The 21770-nt window shown below is 36.7% G+C and overlaps 1 protein-coding gene across 5 annotated transcripts in view; it reads right to left on the bottom strand.

The window, feature by feature from the left end:
* The window catches only part of CNST (consortin, connexin sorting protein), a 63572-nt gene that overhangs the window by 21988 nt on the left and 19814 nt on the right, over window positions 1-21770 (bottom strand). For 4 of the 5 annotated variants that reach the window (XR_012774800.1, XM_075496032.1, XM_075496033.1 and 1 more), the window contains 7 exons: window positions 17436-17641; window positions 12808-12838; window positions 10142-10228; window positions 9551-9665; window positions 7007-7028; window positions 6730-6826; window positions 704-1581 (listed from right to left, as the gene is read on the bottom strand). Coding sequence is in view for 4 of the 5 variants with exons in the window: in XM_075496032.1 (XP_075352147.1) it covers window positions 704-1581; window positions 6730-6826; window positions 7007-7028; window positions 9551-9665; window positions 10142-10228; window positions 12808-12838; window positions 17436-17641 (1436 nt within the window). In the remaining variant the exon portion in view is untranslated. The remainder of the gene's footprint in view (window positions 1-703; window positions 1582-6729; window positions 6827-7006; window positions 7029-9550; window positions 9666-10141; window positions 10229-12807; window positions 12839-17435; window positions 17642-21770) is intronic. The other variant, XM_075496035.1, reaches the window with a different exon arrangement.

Here is a 21770-nt window from a genome sequence, read left to right as displayed (position 1 = left end):
TAAGGTCCCATGGTTGCAAATGCACCAAAACCATAAGACAAATAAAGCAAAAATGTCATCATACACTCTCCAAAAAAGTCCCAAAGCAATAAATCTTCTATATTTTCGGAAGAGCAATTTAGCTTATGAAGCACTCATCCTTGTTGTGGCCTATCAGCAGTGCTTCAGAAAGGCAGGTTCAGGCTTAGAAGTTCTCTCTTAGTTTTGGTTGAACAACACAACTGCCTACACTTGGCAAAATTAGAAGCCCATACATTCATATACAGAGTTTATTACATATGTAGTTCTCACCTATATGGAATAGGCAGAGAAAAGCAGATTTTATTCTACGAATAGAAGTGAACCACATGTTACATCATAGGCATTATGCAGATCTCTGATGTGCAATTGTGATTTAACAGGAATTGTGAGCCCATCTCCTATTGTGAGTCTCTGTCAGAATAAAGAAAAGATGTTCACACTCATATGTAAAAATCAATCTAGTTTTTAGAAACACAGAGCACTACTGGTCCAGAAGGAGGCAAACAGGCAAAAAGAAACTTTTTTCTGAATTAACTCAGAACAATTAAATAAGTATAGATTTCTTTTCAGATGAAAAAAAGTGATATATGAAAGAATATTTAACACATTTTGAAGTTGGCAATATCTAAAATATTTTAATGGAGATAAACATGGAAGATTTTATAGGATTCACAGTATTTACCTCAGCAATCTCTATCCTTCTTGCAAGTTCATCAAGGGAAGAAAAGCTGTCATCTAGAGATAAAGCTTCCAGTGAGTTGTAAGATGCTTGTTCAGGTGAAATATCTGGAACAGTGTCAAAGTCCTCTTGGTTTGCTAAGTTTGCAAATGATTCTTCGGTGTCTATTATGTTACCATTTAAAAATCTGAGAAATAAATCTTCTTGTTCTTCATTATTTACCTTCTCCTCCTGTCCTGCTGTTCTCTGTATTTCCTTGCATACTCGTGAATGGGCAGTACTCTCATGCTGAGACACTTTATTACATCCAGAGCATACATTTGATGCAGTTCTGTCCCACGAAGATTTTTCATCATCATTATCAGACTGTTTCTGTTGCTGCTTTAAATCGCTATTTCCAAGCTGGCCACTAGCAATTTCTGAAGAGCCAGCAGCATGTTTTGATCTGAGCAGATTTCTATCAGCTTGCACATCTTTATCAGTAGGAACCAAATCAGTAGGCATATAATCAGCATCTGTTAAAACCAAAGACTCTACCATTAGCTCAAGAGGGAGTTTCACTCCAGGCTCCCCAGCTGTGCCTTCTGTTTTTTCTGCATCCTTACAGAGCTGTCTTTCTCTCAGCTGCAAACTGTTATCTTTACCGGCATCCCCAGATGATAAACAGCCCAAAGAAGGCCTGCCCACTGTCCCCGTGGACTGGGTGTGTGGCTCCAGTGTTGATTCAGCACTGCAGTGCTGCTCCTCCATGTGGTCCTTTCCTGCAGCTACCCAAAGGCTTGCTGCCTCTGTCTGTGTCTCAGTTTTGTTTTCACCTGGAGAACTAGTGCTCAGCTGTTTATCTTCCTTCTTTGGTCCAATGCCAGGACAAGTTTGAGTACCTAAGTGCAACAGGAAAAACAGTTCCAGTGTTTTTAAATGATTCAAAGCATCAGCCCAGGGGGGAAAGAGTATACTGTGATTTGATAACGTTGTAACCTAATGCTTTAAAATGCACACCCATAAAGGGCAGGTATTTTATGGTCCAGTGAGAATAAAAGTTTCGTTAGTAGTCTGAAAAGCTGACTCCTGACTCAGCAAAGTATTTGCACACATTCTTGCAGGCAAAGCACATGCTTTAGTGCCCTCCTGAAAAGAGTTACTCCCATACTTCAAGCACAATATGTATGTAAGTATCTTTCTGAATGGCCCCATTCCTTCTAAAGCATATTTTATGTGAGTGCGTCTCATGGAGGCCTGGAGTTCAGACAAATGCATGTAAGTACAGAAAACTATTTTGATGCTGGTGTATCTACCACACAGGGAGATAGAACGAAACTGAAGAAACTGAAAAAAGAAACTGAAATCATACTAATTAATAAATTTTAAATTAAATTCTTTTAAGTGGGTAACTAGCTCCTTTGGTTAATGCTAAATTAAATATCCAATTACAATATTTTACATAATGGACTGCATAAAAAGATGTTGCTTTTTGGATATGTAACTTAGTTTACATATTAAAAAATGCAATTGGATGCACCTTATTTCTGTATTCACATTTACAATACAAAAGAAAACTGATTTTTCTTATCTGAAATTTCAGAGAGAAACAAGGGGAATTCTACATAGCCTGTGAATTCACCTACTATTGGCATGATCTGCTGATGAAGGAGTAGATGGTTAGCCCAAGTTGTCAATAAAATTATTAGACATTAGCTATTATGAGAAGCTCAAAGCCAAATCTCCCCTTTTAGGCTTATGAAGAGAGAAAAGGGGGCATTTAGAATTAGAATACCAAAGCAAGCTAGCTGTGAGAGAAACTGTCTTTTAATAAAAACTAACTTAAGACTATGTTATAGTAGGACTACTGTTACAGTAATAGTAATAACCTCAAACAACAAATTAACACCTCTACAAAACACTCATTTGCATTTTTTGGTCATAGTGAAAAGCAGAAAAGTCTTATGAATAGATTAACAAAGAGATCAAACAATGCCCTTATTAACTCTATATGTTCTCACAAGAATGATTGAAGATCTCTATGCCAATCTTATCCTTCTTCACCTGTTAAGACCTCACTTAAAATCTGAGCAATTTCCTGAACTTGTTACATGAAACAGGGTCACATTCATTAGTCTTTAAAGAACTATTTGCATTAATTCATTGTATTGAACAGTTTTATTAAATTCTAAACTATCCCCATTTTAAAGGATAATGAAATACAAGGTAGCATAGAAAAGACAGGCTTGGAAATTGAAAAAGAGAATATCCAATCATCTCAAAATGCAGAAAAAAATTCAGAACAACAACAGATAGAAAGGGTATGGGGAACCTAACTTCTGTAAAACACTGAAAGAAGAAATGGGTATGAGACAGGGACTTTTTGAAAATTAGACACAGATGAGTAGATAGCTCAAGGGATTTGTAACAGGATACTGAGCCCTTCACATATAGGTCATGAGTTCAAACACAGCCTGGATTATTGGTACAAGATTTTGTTACCATCTGTCAATTTTTCCTAGTGGATACATCCACATTACAACAGGCATCTTTGCTGGCAGCCCCAATTGCAACAAAGATTAAATGGAATCAGAAATTAATTCAAATTCTTTACCATGAAAGGTGGCCCTTGAGCTCAGGGGTCTGTTCCCAAGAAAGTAGTAAATGATCCTAGCATTGTTATCTAACTACAGACGTACAGGAACTGAGATGTAATGATCATTGCTACATCAAATTTTCAGCAGCTTTCAGTATTTTCTTTACACCTATTTCAAAACACCCGCTTTAGACAACCCATGCCCACTATAGACTCAAGGCAAGTTAACACTTAATTAGAAACTTTTTCCTTCAACTAAATTAGAAAAATTAAGTTGAACACTTAATTAGAAAAGGTGATTTTTCCTACTAAGTTAAGTGAAGAAGTACCCACCAACGTGACAGTAATTTTTATCTGACTGTCAGAGATATAACAAAGTGTCTACTGAAAATTTTCTAGCAACGAAAGCACTTATGGCAATTTAAGAAATTATTTTTTCCCAAACAGAGTTACTTTAAAATTGACACTTTCTTTTTTCATCACAGAAACCTGTAGCCACCACTTTTTTATCCTGTTAATCCAAGACAGCCTAGCAGAGAGACTACTGACGTACAGCATTCTACCAGTGGAGAATTCACACTTATCCATCTTTATCCCTCTTCCCATTTAAAAACAAATCCCATATGACCTAAAGGAAAACTAGGTATAAGCAGTTTCTCCCCACCTTGGAAACAGGTCTGTATGTACACACTGCAAACTTATGCTAAAGGTTTTATGAAATTAATCATTTCGTTAGAAAAGGCTATTAAGGCTTTCAGTCAGAAACTGAAGAAATTAATGGATATAGGATGTATCAGATCTCATCTTTTAATATACACACATAACTTTAAGGGCCCAGTTCTCTGTGTTGGTAGACTCAAAGAGAAAATCTGCCAGAAAGGAAAATGTAACAAAACAGACCATTCACAACCCTTGCTCAGAAGGGCAGAAAACTAATTCAGTGACTCTCCCAGGAATCTTGACTAACCAACTCCTTATAAAGTTGTTTCTTGGTCACTGTATCCCCAGGAGAGAGGAATCATGAATTCTTAGGATCAACTGCCTACAGAGGCTCAAACTGTGTTCCCAAATGCCTGCAATAAGTCAATGGAGTAATTTTTGCTTTAGATTAGTAAGGAAGTGTGACTTTACTTCAAAGATGCTACCATAGTACAGTGCAACAATCTCTACAATGTAATATATATCTCTCTATGCACAAGCTAATACTTCTTATTGATAATTGCTAGATAAATTCTTTTTTTGGGCATATGAATTGACATGAAGGACAGTCTTCAAACCACTTGAGAATTTCCTTTTCTTGTCTTACTGCAAGTCAGACTTCTACTACCAGCAGCTAAGTGAGTTAAGTAGTCTCCCTGCAGATTGGCAGATAAATTTCTAAGAGAAGAAGAAGAAGTTTATACATTTACTTCTCATTTTTCATGACGTAGAGAAAAAAAACACCCAAAAAGCAGAAGACAAGCATTCTAAGTTTTCAGTGAGAAGGCCCACGGATTTAGGCTAATGCTGAACAGGTTAGTTTAAACATTAGGAACTGTATGGTTATTATAGTACAGGATTCTGCTGGGGTTCAGGGAAAATCAAGAACCAGCCCCAAATGGCCATATTGCTTCTAGTCCTGAGCTGGATCACTCAGCCACAGCTCTAATAGTTTTTACGCAGCACTGGGTGGTGTATGGTGTATACAAATTCAGAGTTATGGATCATCTTTGTCCAATTTCTGTATTGGTCATATCGATGTCTTCCCTACCCAAAACCTTCTAACTGCAACAAAACCATTCAGCCCCATGCTGCTGACGCATTGACTCAGTGAGGGGTGGCAGTAGCTAATTGACCACGCACTGCCTTAACAGATCAAGAGACCTGTCAGGGTGCTTCCTCAAGGTGATAATTTGTGAAAAGCATCTTATGCAAATTTTAAGCATTTAAACTTGAGTTAGTTGAAGGAAAAAGATATGAAATATTCATATCTTTGTATTGAAAAAATATTTAGCACTGCTGGAAAATTCTCAGCAGAACTGTTTTCTATTGGATGACATAGCTTTATTAATTTACAAACATTTCACAGGAACCCAAAGATTTTGATGACATTTTGACAAGAGTTACATTAAGAGAAAGGCATGAAAAAAATCCATTTACACCATTAATTACTTTCACATTAAGTTTAGTATGTCTAGATGTTGTACTACAGTATTTTAACATTGACACAAAGTAATCCTTAATTCAGAAGTTTCAAATGTTCAGAAATTCTGCTCTCCAGAAAGCTTTTGTTCCCACTTGGAATAAAAAACAATGGAAAAATTGTAAATGCCTAATTTTTTTCTATGGGAATTTCCAACCATCCAAAAATAAAAAGCATGGGGTTCTTTTGATCTGCATTCTGAGCTGTAGAACATGTTTGTTTGTGTTTTCATGTTTTATGTTTAGTTAGGTTACAAGAACGACAGAGAAAAGGCAATATAGGGGTCATGGTAAAAGAGGATGAAGATGAGGAGGATCCACACATGTAGAGAACTGTGACTGTATCTTTGTTAATTCCTGATTCTTCTGAACATCCTGGCTGATACAGACTTGTAGGATAGTTTAGGTTGAAAGGGACCTCCTGAGGACCTCCTTAGGTTGAAAGGGACCTCACTTAGGCCAACCCTCACCTTGTGACAAATTTAGCTGTTTTTGAAGAAAGGTACTGAGTTTAGGCCAATTTTGGCAACTGGAACGTGGCAAAAAAAGAAAATTTTTGCTCAAAGAGAGGAGAGAGAAAGCACAGCCTGGTAGTCCACCAATGTTCTTTCCCCCTCTGTCTCCATTTTAACAATTCATTAATTTGCAAATGTTTCATAAGAACCCAATGATTCCAACAAATTACTCAAACAAAACAGCCACTGTCCCAAGGCAGGAGGAGGAAAATGAAGCTGACATAAAAGTTTGTACTGAAAAAAATTAACTGAAGTATATTTTTCTCTTCAAGACCCCCCAAAAGGTTCCTGATTTTCTGTGCTGTTACAGAAAAATGTGTCTCAAAATCAGTATATCACATGTAATTTAAAATAGTTACTAATACCGTTAACTATACTGAATTGCCACAACTCAGAATACTTGTCATCAGATTGTTTACCTTTTATTTTACACATACAAATTATGTATCTTATCTCTAGTTTTACACAATTTTGTAGCTTATGTAGGCTGTTATAAATGCATGCACATTTAAAAGATTTTTTGATGGAGGCTAGAATTGCTTTAATTACATTCTGAATATCAATGACTAATTAAAATTGCATAGTATGTCCATTGTGCAGTTGTGAAAAAAATTAAAATTTGCACACGTGGATGAATCTGTAGAATCCAACAAATACTGTAGCTTCAAATGGAATAGCTTCATAGTCTTTATAGGAATATGTCATTACAGTATCATATTTAAAACAAACCTATGCACGTTACATGCACACACACATACCTGATTTAAAAGCAGCAGCTTCTCTTTCCTTTAAATTTTTTGATTTCATTAACTGAAGCAAACAACCGCTTTCCAATGTATTTTCTGCAGCTACTAGCTGTAAAATATGATAATATTTCCTGTAGTTTTTGGAATTAAACAGGAACACTGTGACTTTTTGAGACATCCAAACTTTAAACAGTTCTATACTAAATGGGAAAGATTATATCTAATAATATTAAAAATATATTTATTAGCAATCTTTGACAAAGCAGAATTCAATTAAACAGCTGCTTACCTTATTTTTGGATGCCTGTGGCCTGCAGCAATATAGAAAAAAAGAATAAATTAAACAACTTAGTAGCAACATTCTTCATAACAAATGTCATTGAAATCTTATAAGCCTTTGCTCTGCTCTAATATTAACACAGGACTTTTCTTACAATGAAACAGTGTCAGCATGCTAGTATACTTTCAAGCACAGATCTGTACCATATGTGAATATCATCAGAAGATCAATTAGCCCAAACATTGCTCCACCTAATTGAGAAAGCAGTCAAAAGAAAATTTACTGCAATATATCAAGCAATCTAAATTCCTGTAAAACTTTATGCTCAGAAGGAACTCTACCAACTTTAAAAACCATTCAGCATCTACTAGTATTAAAAATACTGATCACTATAACAGAGATTGAGGAATGAAAAAAACCACACAAAACACAATTCCCTCTCCACAGACTGTTTACACTGGGACACATTTTTTGCGTACTGTAAGATACAGCAGCTCCTACTGATTCCACTGGGATTCACAGGTGAGTCAGCACTGAGTCAGCACAGGTGAGTTTGCAAACTGTGTAGAGATTCATGCACAATGTGTTTTATCATGCACAATCTGTCTCACAGCCTTTCATACAGCAATGAAGATAAAATGTTGAGCATTTTGTTTAAAGCTAGTGAAAAAAAAAGTAGGAGAGACAAGAGGGAAAAGTGCTGATGTTCATACTCTCTAACAAAAACTTTTTGAAGTTCCCTTGACTTTTAAATTTTACCATTTAAACTTAAATAAGGGACACTCAAAACTATCTTTAAAGAACAAACATGTCCAGTATGTAGCTGTAGAACTTAAGTATCAGAAAAAGTTACATTACTTTCAATTACAAAAGCAAAACGCTCACATTTTCCGAGACTGGCATGTTATTCATTAAAAATTAAAGTATCATTTTAATTACAAAATAAACTGAGATTAAAGCTTAGGAAAAAAAATATATGCAACAATAAAAGCCAATAGACTTTTGCCTAGAGAGTTTGGAAAAGTAATATTAAATACAGAGAACTCATCATGGCAAATGAACGCAAGCCTTAGTTTTTATCAAATTGAAGGGTTTCTCAGAACTGGGAATGATGTTACATAGCTGAAATTTTGTATTTTGAAGTGAGGCTGCACGGAAGCAGAGTTATTCTGAACAAGGTGACAATCGATGTGACAATAGGGAGGTGCTGCTAATTGCAGCACAGACTGCGCAGTAGACTTGAATCTTAATCTTTCTGTGGGCTTGCAAAGTCATGTGCAAGGAAATGTAGGCTAAGGAACCCTGCAGGCACTCAGAGTGCAATCTCTCAGTAGCAGCAGGCTGTGGGTGTAAACATGCAGCTACGGTGCTAGAGCTGCCTCCTCCTCCTGTGGAAATGCAGGAATATGCTTTCCAGGGGCTCCCTCCTGAATGCATTCAGACTACAAATAAACAATCCCTGCCTGGGTTCTGGCAGTCAGCCGGGGTGTTTTCAAACTTCTGTATGGTCACCCAGAAGAAAAAAATGTGGAAGCCAAATCATACTCTATGAACAACAGAAGCATTTTGGCTTTTGTTACATCCAGACTGACTAAGCCAATGCAAATGTATTTGAAAAAGTTCTCTCTCCCCATCTGATTGAGAGCATCTCCCCTGTCACAGGTTGGTCTTTTCACAGCCTTTGAAGGTGGTTAGTTTCCTTATTATTGTTGGCTCATCATTTTTCAGTGGCAGCTGGTATAATTTTTTCCATCTGTCCCTTAAACTCAATGTCTAGTAGGTAGGACATTCACCCATGAAATAACAGATCTTCTCCTTCCTGATGGGTACAATCCCATATGTGTTACTCCCCAGAAGAGCACCCTAGGCACTGTCCAAAAGTTTGTGATACTGTGATATACTGATTCAGGAGGCTGATGAATCAGGCAAAGCAGGTACAAACTAAGATTTCACAACTTTTCAGAATACTGCCACACTAGGGAACTACAGAATCACTGCTTCATAATGTTTATGCAATATGTATGAAATCAACAGAAGATAATGAGAATGACTTAAAGCATTAGGGAATTGTCCTAAAATCTGGAAAATTTGGGAATAAAATCCTATAGGGTAGATGTGAATGCTGGAGTTTGAGATGCTGGGCAATTGTATTAAAAAACAATGATTAAAACAATAGGTATTAGACACAAGCACTATCATCAGTTCTACAGTCTCTCTCTTCCTAAATTAACACTACTAAGTTTTTACTTTGGCTGAAAATACTAAACCTCAAAACTCCATTTCTGGCAAACTAATGATTTGCTGAAAACAGTTCAGATCTAGGCCCTATACATTCCTCAAACCATATTAAAACATCGTGAAAATTGATGGTAACAGAAACATTTTAGTTACATATCAAAAAGAACCACCACTTTACAACCAAATTCACTGAAGTCAATGGGATGCAAGTTTTATTTTGACATTGACTATTTTAAAAGACCTATACTGGCAAGTAGACAACAGCTGCACTAACATATTAGTACTGGAAAAGTAACAATATTTTCTTATCCTTACTGTTGATGCGAAGAGCAAACTCTAGTAACCTTTTCCAGCTCTTCACCACTCAGTTCTTTAGCTGAATTCCTCAGTGTTGTAATTGGACTAGGAACTGCGGTTTTCCATTTTCTTTCTAAATTAAATAAAAATAATTTTTACCCAAAGTATTATAAAAGTTGTATTTGCTTAACACAAAACATATACGTGAAACTAATTAATGGAGAAATATTGACAACTCTTCTGTGTATGCTCTACAATCTTGTTTCAGACTATGCAAAAAAGCACTGTATTTTTTCACAACACACTTTATTTTCATCACATCAGATTCACCAACCCTAAACCAAAAATAAGCTCAAAACAACTGTGGATCAATCAAAGTTGCAATTAATAGAATAAAGAATGACAAACTATTTGCACCTTTTTCATGAAATGTGTGAGAAGAAATCTAAAGCAGGAATACTTTTCTCGTAACAAGCTCAGAGAAATTCTGATATAAATGCTGCTTTTGCTATGTAACATTTTTAAGCTGGCAAAATGTATACTCTATTATTTAGAAATACAAAACAAATTAACTCTTTCTTCTACGATATTAGTTTAGCCTGTACTCACCCCACTGCTCCTGTATGGAAGAAAGATTTGCAAGCAGCTGCTCATGATATAGTCGTTCAAGCTGAATGAACTTCATTGCCTTCTCATCTGAATGGAAGGCTCAAGAAAAATGCACACATACATGGACATGTTATGATTTATGTATATTTGGCACCATATTTGAAAAGGCAATCATTATGTACCTGAAATTTAACATAACTGAATCAAAATTAATAATGGGTAACATCCACATCTCTGTGCAAGGAAGAAAATAATAGCAGACATGAAAACAGCAAGTAAGAAGTAAAATAAGTTGAGAAAAGTTCCAAAAATGAAAATCCTATTCTTTTCAGCAGTTACCTCTTCCTACATACCTTAAGTCCAACAAAAGTTTTTCTAGAAAAGAAATGAGCAAAATGTTACTATGCTGACAACTCTTATCAGAAAATGAAATCTCTGGGAAACGAAAAGCAAAACAATTATACAAATACCAGCATGTATCTCTCAAGAAATACAGTTATGTGCCAATAACCATAACTGACTGAAAATATGGCTCCTTTCTACTGACCAGCTGGAGACAGTATTTAAAAAATTTCCCCAACTAAAACTTTCAAAAAATATCCTCCCCCTTTTCAACCATTGTATACAACACTGTTGGAGAGCTGAGTTCACCTTTTGTCTTCTTTCTGAAGATTCTGCTTACTTTCCTTCTATATGAAGAATTCTTTCCCCTCCCTTAGCGTTATCAATATATTCACAAAGGTATACTGATACTTATATATTTTGTAGTAGTCGGGATAATTCTAGTTCCATCAAGCCCAAGCTGTTAGTTGTTCTGTTTAAAGCCATGTTTTGCCAGCTATTTGAAATTTAATTCTACAGTACAATGAGGACAGAAGTACAGTGAATGAGATTCTTAGTAATACAGAAAAAATATTTTCCATTATTCATGCTAATTAAAATACTGGAGTAATTATTACAAAAACACAACCAGTACTTGTTATTCTTGTTAGCCTCATGCAACAAATACATAGCAGGGCTTATGAACAACAATATTAATGGAAAGAATATTCCCTGCCTTCAAGAAATCTGTTATTAGAAACAGAATTACAGATCAGAGAGATAGCCTTAGAGGATCACAGCAACAAACCCTGAATTACTGTTAATATGAAGTCCTACACTGGATGAATTAAAATGCCTTTCATGGATAATTAATACAGTGCAACATGATCAAGTAAGTTCTTTATTAACCTCAGGAAACTGATGGTTGCAAGTACAGAGGAGATATCCTTCATAAATATGTATTATATAGTGGTGTTGAATTCCATCAGGTGTACATTGCATTAAAAATATTTCCTTTAATCAGCTTTAAATACAGTGCCCTTCGATTAAAGCAACTTCTCTGAAAGAGAAACTGTCTCTCTATCATACTGTTGAATGCATTTTAAATTTACTGTATGTCCCCCTGCAGAGCCATAATTTACTACAGAATTTTTCCATGCCTTTAATTTGTGCTGTGTATTTTGGATTTTCTGATGGATGCTTTTGAATTGGGATGACCAAGACAGAAGTACAGTCTTCTAAGACAGTGATGGATATTTTATTTTATATATTGCTCTTATAATATTGCAACAGTTATTTCTCTGGTTTTGTAATACAGGCTAATATAGTATGGCTAGGTTTCAAAGATACCTTTCCAGGTTTCTTATGCTATGTTATTTAACCATTACAATTGCCTATTTGCTGTATTTTGTTTGTAACAAATTACATAATAAAGAAATAATCTGTATGCACAGATTCTGTAATTTATGATGCATCTTAGTGAATCACATATACCTTAAGGGCTTACCACTCTTGCCTCTTCTTTTTATAGTCTGATCATTTTCCCTTAAAAGCAAACAGAGGAAAACCCAGTCCACCTTTTCTAAAAATATAATTTCACTTTAAGATTTAATATGATTATTCTCTCCCACAATTACTGAAATATATCAGAGTAATTAGCAGCAGTTCAACTATTATAACTTTTTGACCAAATCTATTTGTATTATCTACGAACAAATAAAAACTAACTGGACCATTGAACTAGCTGTTCCCAGAAGCAATTACCCATATTTTCCTACGACAGTTTCTCAAACTACCTTGATACGATTTTGACTAATTAGCATTTGCCAAACAACATGTTGCTATTGTTTGCAGGTTGCTGATCTCCCTTAACTCAGTGTGTTTGGTATTTTTATTCTAATCTAGGCACTTGTAGTACATATTCTAATCAACTGTTGCGATAACTTTGTTCTTACTATAACAGTGCCCTATTTGATATAATAGAATACATACCCTATCTAGATTGGACATATTCCCAATTACTCATACTTAGAACAGAACTTATCCTATAAAAACAGAAGTTCTTTGAAAATATTTTCTTACTTCCTTGTTTGTGCACAACTACTACTGACCATATTAGTACAGCTTTTGGAAGTGGATTTATTACTTAACTTATATTCCAGCTGTCTGATTAAGAAGGCCTTGCTAACATATTGTATATTCACTCATGGGTAAATTACGGATGTTGACTTCTTTCTAATCCTGACCCACAGCCTCTGAGTCAACGGTAAAGCATTTTTCTTTTATGTTTTGTCATGCCAGATTATTTTAAGATCGCGTAACAATTTCTACAAGTAAAAGGATACATTCTTCCTCTTGAAAATAGGTCTCAGCTATCTGCAAAAGTAAAAAAAGAAAAATTAGGATTCTATACATTTCACGAGAGTGGTAAGGATATAATACGAACTTTTAATCATAGTTTTAAACATCTGTTTTGCAGGTTCATATTTAGTTTGGGTAAAATATGAATGTTCAGACTAAATACATGTATTCTTATTCTAGGAAAGATGTTTAAAAAGAATATCAAACAACAAAGAAGTATTAAGTCCTCTCACACAAATGGATTTGCCCAAATGTTAGTTGGGTTTTACCTTGTTACAACAACAAAAAATTGTTTCAGAAACTTTTTTAATGATCATATTAGAAAGTTTTAAAATTACCTAGAACAGAACTACTGTGTTTACTGATATGAGTTGAAGAGTTTGACTTCTGTTACTGACCATTGTTTCCTTACGTTTGACCAAATTAAGATCACTGCTGAGCTCTTCTAAGCATTACAGTGCAATGTGATAAAATGGAGAAATGGAGGTTTCCTGACTGATGAGAAAAGAACAATCTTTGGATAAAACAGAGTAAAAATATCACCTATCACAGCATCAGAGACATACCAATGACCTTCCTGTTTATATCCTATTTACAATAAATATTTACAATAAATAATTACAATAAATATTTCAAATATATAGAACTTGAAATATTTACAATATGAATATTTGAAATTCATGAGATAAACATAAAAGGACTCAAGTTCTTCATTTTTTCTGTATTAGTCCTAGTCCACCCGCAGAAGCCAGACAATACCACTGCAGCAGCCTTCTGCCACTTCCTCTCCTGAAGCTGCTCTGCTGTGTTAAAAAGACTTAAAGATCCTCTACCTCATGTGTCAGTTTACTAAGCCTAACATCTTGATATCTGAAGCTCTTCAACAATAGAACAAGTCATGGAGTTAAGCCATGGAGTTAAGATGGCAGTTCTTTGATTTGTACGGTAGTTGTTATAACATGGAACAAATCTGCAGCTCTTCCTCCTTAGGTTGACATTTCTATAACAGAACAATTAAAATTGGATTTGTAACAAGACAGCTCTGCCAAAGATGACCATTGAAAAAAATCCCTAAAAATCACAGTTCTTCAAGACTTATTCTCTTAGATGGATGTTGAGTTAATACAGATATGTCAAAACAAAGAAATACCAGGGAGTTGATACAAGAAATAAGCAAACTTTCCCTGTTGCACTGAGAGCTCAAAGTGCTAAGGAGGTTTAATATAGAGAACAAAAATCATTCCAAAGCAGTTACTGAGGACCAGGAAAATCAAACATAAGACAGACTACATATAAAATACTTGAACACCTAAGTCAATCTCCAGCACTTCTAGCTTAACAGAACATGTAAGCTGACATTAAATGCTGCTGTAGCAGCTGCTATCTTAGCCAACGGCTAGGAATTGAACAAAGGATCTCTGTGCCTAAGCATTCAAGATGTCTAGCTGCAACATCTTAAAAAACAACTTCAGCCTGGCTGAGTAATTTTGTAACGCCTATCTTTAACAGATCACTGGAAAAAGTAACAGTAAATATATGCTCACCAAGGGTTTATACACTGAGAAGCTGTGTATAAACCAAGAACACGGGCATGCAAACATAAGAGAAAATATTATGTTCCAGTATACCAAGTTATTGCTATACCAAAGCTACATATTTTAATTGCAGACTACTGAAATAGATTTACTATCCTCTTCCTAGTGATGCTTTTGCTTTCAACCAGCTATTTCAAAACCAAAATTACAAGCACGGAAGTGGCAGAACTTCCAGAAGAAAAGTCAAGATGCCAATTAGAAAAAATACTTTTTCTGTGAATCAAGTAAAGGTATCGGTTTTTTAGGTTTGTTTGGGTTTTTTGGTTGTTTTGTTTTGTTCTTCCCAGAACTGGCATAAAGGATTATTTCTTGGACTAAAAAGGCAAAGACACCATTGTACTAGAGTTCATGCTACCAGCTCAGAGAAAGCAAGTATCCAAAGACCATCAGAAAATGAGCACGTTTCTAATAAGAATCAGAATTTCACTTTGACTCTTAGTTGGTGGTGGGGAGTATTATAAAAAAGATAGAGCTGATACCTGGAAAGGAAAAGGTGTAACACTGTATAGAAAAGCTAATGTGGTAACTGAAACATTTTTCTTCCAATTCCTCCCTGTAGACAAAGAATCTTTGAGATTTGCAACAATAACAACTTATTTGTGCTTGCTAGAAAACTGGGCAGGCTTTCCTAGAAAGCTGAGGAATACTCATGGCTTTGTTTGTAAATGCAATAAAATACAAAAAATATAAACCTCAGAAGTAAAAATATTTTGTTCCACAGAACTCTACAGTATCAGTGACCTTTACAAGCATTAACTAATCAATCTTCAGGGACAGCAAATGTTGGCAGTCTTCCTATTTGCTCTGCATGGTGTGGCAAGGGCCACGCTTGCAAAATGTGTCCAGTAATTGCAGGTACCCTGATACCTGGACATTCAGGTTGAGACACCTCATAGCTGATACTCCAATGACTTCTGTGGGAGCACACAAACATTCAGTCTCAAAATCTTTGGGACATATCAATTTAGGCATTCATAATTTGAAGGGCCTAACAAGTGGGCACTTTTGTAAAAGTCTAAAGATGATTGCTCAAAAAAGACAGCAAATTGATAGAGGAGTCTAGATTACAAGTTGCATATTCCTGGCTCTCAGCCTTATTACTAACCACAAGACCATTCTGAGCCCTGTACCTCCAAAAGAGAATTGGTAAGTGACTTCTAAGGTTCTTTATTTGCACATTTTGTCTGCTATCCACAGTAGTCTCCTCAAGATTCCTGGAGCCAAAGCTCTGTATCTATGTTTTATATAAAAGTACTTCTTAGATTCTGGAACAAATGCTAAACAAATCACATGAATCCCATTCAAGACAGGAAAAAAATTACATCCTATTTAAATTAAAAGTTAACCCTTAGAACACCCCCTAATATCCCACAGCTTTTAAATATTTAATACAGGTTTCCCACTAACAATGCGGATTGTTAATACTCCAAAACATCTGACACAGCTCTTTATTTTACATTGAATTTTGTCACACAGAATAAAAAGCGAATGTGATGGAAGAGCATTTGCTAGATTTGGCTTAAAAGAAAGTTACTGGCAGGCTGTATTAGCAATCTGAAAAAAAGACTGAAGATGACAGGTTAATTCGCTGGAAAAGGAAAAAAAAATTCTTAATAGACTCACTTTACATGAAAATATGAATGCTATCTTTAAAATCCTTTATTTTTTCCTCAGATTAAAAAGTGTTGTTATGATCCTTGTAAGTTTTATTAGCTTTCTTTCAAACACTCCATTCAAAATGCTTGATATTTCTTAGGAAAAAAGAGGTGGTGTTTGATTATGTGTTTGAATCTGGAAATGCAGATTCTGTTCTCAGTTCTGTCACAGATCCTGCATGACTTTCAAAAGGTTGTTACCCTTAAGGTTTGGCTTCCTCATCTAAAAAGCAGCAAACAGATTTCACCTCCATCATGTTCGATGACAATCCTTAAAGTCTGTAAAGCGTTTTGAAGTTTTTGTCCTAACTGTGTTGTTTTCCAAAACAGACCTTTGTACTGACTCATGCACGACCACCAAATTCGGCGTGGCTAAAAGTACAAATGGTTAACCCTAATGCTAAGTTTCAAAAAAATTAAGGAATGATATCAAATCTCTTCACTCAAACACAGATTAAAAAAAAAAAAATTAAAATTCTATGTCACATGTAAATTATATATAATTTGCAATACTAAAGAGAAACCTCTTTCTCAAATATAATCGCTTATTTATATCAAAGAGAATACGAATGCAGGAGTGTCATCACAGTTTAGAAGTTTAAAATATCACAATCATCCAATTTTCCACAATAAAGATAATGCAACTAAGTCAAATCAGACACTGTATAGTATCTATATATATAGCCCATACTAGACACTACAGCCAAACAAAAAGTCTTCTAGTCCACTGTTAGTCTGACACAACTAAACTATAAATTAATACTGCATCAAGTCCTATCAACATATTCATCTTGCATCATAATTTCCAGAAAGAAAAACATACTGGCCAGTTAGTAAAACAGATTGCTTTTCAAATCACACAGTATTTCCTTTGGTCTTGCAGGTGTGGCAACTGTGCTATAAAAAAGTATACACTAAGAAACCTTGAATCTTAGCATTCATGCATGAAATTCATGCTAGAAAGAAGCCTGCAACAGTAAAAATAATTCCAGATTTAAAATGTTATTTAGACATCAGCTGTCTTGTATCTATACCAGTGTCTTATAAACCATATTTAAGGTATGTTGAAGAGTGATCTTCCTAAATCTTCCTGCCAAACTAGAATTTCATCATTTGGCGAATTAGAAAACCCATCCTTAAGAGTTTCCTTTAACTGCAGAATATACTTTCAGGGCAATTTATAATTTAACATGTATTAGAAGACCTTAGAGGAGATATTTGCCTTGACCACCTGTTATACATCAAAATACCTGTCCAGGTATGAATATTGGCATATGTAGAATTAATGCATTTTTTCCTAATGAATAAAGGTCTCAAATAAAAACAAAATTGTGTGCAACACCCCAGAATCATAGGAAATACCTGATGGAGACATAGGGGCAGTATCTTTGAATCCATCTGCTCAACCTCTTCACGGAGCAAAGAGAAAAGAGACTGCAACGTTTGTTTTTGTTCTTTTTGGTGAAAGTTTTCATTTGCTTCAACAGCACCTTCAGCATGCAGAGAATCCGTATCTGTAATAAGAGTATTTTCCTCCTTGATTGCTGTGGTTCCCACTGTAGGAACTCCTTTAAAAAGAACAAGTACTTAGGTTAGGATTAAAAAAATACATCAAGTTGCTTTTTTAGGAAATTTCAATACAAAAGCTATGAATAAAAACCTAGTTATCTTAAATCACATCCCTGAAAGTAAAATACTGGTCTTGTCAAAATTAGTTGTGATAGGTCTGTCTCAGTGTCAGCTCACCTACCTGAAAAAACACGGTAACATACCTCAGGTATTTTTGCACACTTCTAACTGGGACTTGACTTCAACTTGGGGCAAAAAGCCCCACCTTGTCTAACTGTTCTACAGTGTTATTCATAAGAGACCAGAATGACCTAAAATAAAAAGTGTTGTGACTAAGGAGAATCTCCATCCTTTATTGGATGCAGGGGGAACCATAGTGACAAAGGATGAGGAAAAGCCTGAGGTACTTAATGCCTTCTTTGCCTCAGTCTTTAATAGTAAGACCAGTTGTTATCCAGGTACCCACACCCCTGAGCTGGAAGACAAGGACGGGGAGCAGAATGAAGCCCCCATAATCCAAGGGGAAATGGTTAGTGACCTGCTACACCACTTAGACACACAGAAGTCTATGGGACCAGACGGGATCCACACAAGGGTACTGAGGAAGTTGGTGGAAGTGCTCACCAAGGCACTTTCAATCATTTTTCAGCAGTCCTGGCTAACCAGGGAGATCCCAGTTGACGGGAAGTTAGTACATGTGACCCCCATCTACAAGAAGGGCCGGAAGGAGGACCCGGGGAACTACAGGCCTGTCAGCCTGACCTCAGTGCCAGGGAAGGTTATGGAGCAGATCATCTTGAGTGCCATCAGGCGGGCACGTACAGGACAACCAAGTGATCAGGCCCAGTCAGCATGGGTTTATGAAAGGCAGGTCCTGCTGGACTAACCTGATCTCCTTCTATGACAAGGTGACCCACTTAGTGGATGAGGGAAAGGCTGTAGATGTTTTCTACCTAGAATTTAGTAAAGCCTTTGACACTTTCCCACAGCATTCTCTGGGAGAAACTGGCTGCTCATGGCTTGGATGGGCCTACGCTTCGCTGGGTAAAAAACTGGCTGGATGGCTGGGCCCAAAGAGTGGTGGTGAATGGAGTTAAATCCAGTTGACGTCCGGTCACAAGTGGTGTCCCGCAGGGCGCTGTGTTGGGGCCAGTTCTGTTTAATATCTTTATCAATGATCTGGACGAGGGGATCGAGTGCACCCTCAGTAAGTTTGCAGATGACACCAAGTTGGGCAGGAGCGTTGATCTGCTTAAGGGTAGGAAGGCTCTACAGAGGGATCTGGACAGGCTGGATCAATGGGCTGAGGCCAATTGTATGAGGTTCAACAAGGCTAAGTGCAAGGTCCTGCACTTGGGTCACAACAAGCCCATGCAACGCTACAGGCTTGGGGCAGAGTGGCTGGCAAGCTGCCTGGCGTAAAAAGGACCTGGGGGTGTTGGTCAAGAGCTGGCTGAATATGAGCTGGCAGTGTGCCCAGGTGGCCAAGAAGGCCAATAGCATCCTGACTTGTACCAGAAATAGTGTGGCCAGCAGGACTAGGGAAGTGATCGTGCCCCTGTACTCGGCACTGGTGAGGCCACACCTCAAATGCTGTGTTCAGTTTTGGGCCCCTCACTACAAGGAAGACATTGAGGTGCTGGAGCGTGTCCAGAGAAGGGCATTGAAGCTGGTGAAGGGTCTGGAGCAGAAGTCTGATGAGCAGCTGAGGGAACTGGGGTTGTTTAGCCTGGAGAAAAGGAGGCTGAGGGGAGACCTTCTCTCTCTCTACAACTACCTGAAAGGAGGTTGTAGAGAGGTGGGTGAGATCTCTTCTCCCAGGTAGTAAGTGATAGGACAAGAGGAAATGGCCTCAAGTTGTGCCAGGTGAGGTTTAGATTGGGTATTAGGCAAAATTTTACTTCACTGAAAGGGTTGTTAAGCATTGGAAGGAGCTGCCCAGGGCAGTGGTTGAGTCACCACCCCTGGAGGTATTTAAAAGACATGTAGATGTGGTGCTTAGGGACATGGTTTAGACTTGATGATCTTAAAGGTCTTTTCCAACCTAAACAATTCTATGATTCTGTGGTGTTACAGTTTCAACTAAAAAATCAATACTTAGATCCAAGTGGACAAAATTCTATGTTAAGACTGAATTGTAATACAGCAGAGACAGAATGCAGGGTTGTTTGCAACACAGTTTTGCTCAGAAACAGCAACAAGAAGGTAGGCGAGGAGGGTGTGAATGAGGTTCTCAGTTTGTCTCTTCACTCCTGCCAAGGACCTTCTACAGGGAGATGTCCTGGTGAAGGAAGGAAAGATGGACAGTTCTTCAGATGATAACACAGTGGCTCCTCACAGTGATGACAGGATCTTAAAGGATAGAAAGAAGCAGATGATGACAGTGGGGGATTCTACTGTGTGGGACAGATGTCCAGGGGGACTGTCCTGCTGAGTGAAAAGGAAGACCCCCCTAGATAGTTAGGTAGTTTATTTGAGAGTCCAGGGAATGAGCCAGTAGTGGTGATCTATGTTGGTAACAAAGACAAAAGGATGCGTGAACTGAATTTAGCCTCCAGAACTTCTTGCTAGGCAGAAAACTAGGTTCTCCATGGTACGTTCCCTGGCAGTCCACTGTTGCCAGTCTGCAATTTTATAGAAGTCAAAAAAGTCAGACATGCAGGTAGAGGACTGGCAATGTATATGAAGGATAATGTAGAGCATAACAGTATAAAAATATTACAGGAAAAGCTTTCTGCATGCAAATGCCACATTTTATTGTTAGAAATGCAGTATTTGTAGTATATTGCTGATCATGAATATGATAGTTATCAGGAAATGTTAAATGAGAGTAGGGAAGAAGTGTAGAGCAGGCAGTAGTAGTGGAGAAATTAACTACCCATATACAGATTGGACCAGTTGCTCACAAAGATCAGAGAATAAAAGCAATAAATGATAGCTTCCTATAACACACAGTCTTAGGAATAACCAGAAAACTACAGCTTATTCCACCAATTAATGAACAATATTTTTTTTCATAAAACAACATTGAATTTGATACATTTACATAGGACTGAACTTTTAAAAAAATAATCCCGTAATTTTTTTAAACAATTCAGAGTATTTGGCCACTGAAATGTGCACAATAAACTTTATAAACTCAAGTTATGATGAGTATGTTATTCTTCCCTAGCTATACCCATTTTCTGAAAATCACATTATCATTTAAAAGCAGGACAGGTGGGGGCACTGTTGCAAGTAACCATCACACTGTTTCTACAGCTTGGGCACTCAGCATATTTCAGACCCCCTTGTGCTCATTGCAACTGAAACCCCATAGTGATGATTCAGGTTTAAGATTTAGGGCTTAAGAAAGGCATTAGGCTGTCCACTGAAGGCTCCATCATTCTATTTTTGGTTATTTTAAACTCTTTATTTAATAAACTGTCCAGGTCAGGAGTACTAATAATCTCAGTGGGTGGCTATTTTCACAGGGCTTACTGCCAGACAAAATATGAGTTTAACTTGACATTGCTTTTTCAATATTAATGCATGTCTCTGCTTTTCCAGTATTTATTTGGGCTTGCTGGGGGCCAAAAGCAACAAGAGACATAACGGGATGCAAGACACAAACCAGGAAGAGATGGAATTAAGGCTGTCTTTAGAAATATAGCTTTCTGTTCAGCACATGATCATGAAACCAGAAAAGAGGATCCACATGTTCTGGCAAACCTTTTTGCTCGGAGAAAAAAAAAAAAACCACACCCCCACACCCCCATCACTTCAAACTGCACTTTATTAAGCAGTTAATAATAACCTGTCATATCAAAACGTGAACGTTGACTGAAACATGCTCAATAGCAACTATCATGAAAAACCTTCATTTTAGTGTTATTGTGGTACTGTTGCTAACACATAGTTTAGAAACTGCATATTATTCCTACATATAGTTGAGCTGTCACTCACTTGGAATCAAATTCTGCCCTCAAATTACTCCCCTGATTCTGAAGAAAGGCCTTACAGCCATTCAGGTTAATTCTACCTTGTCCTATTTTAAACACAAGACAGCATTTGTGCCTTAGTAGCACTATAAACAAGAACTTTTCTTGAGGCAGTAACACTTAGTAATGTGTGCTGGTTTTGGCTGGG

This window comes from Mycteria americana, chromosome 3, assembly GCF_035582795.1.
Source record: "Mycteria americana isolate JAX WOST 10 ecotype Jacksonville Zoo and Gardens chromosome 3, USCA_MyAme_1.0, whole genome shotgun sequence".
Lineage (NCBI taxonomy): Eukaryota > Metazoa > Chordata > Aves > Ciconiiformes > Ciconiidae > Mycteria > Mycteria americana.
The sequence above is the reverse complement of the archived record's forward strand: the minus strand, read 5'-3'. Positions and strand labels throughout refer to the sequence as shown.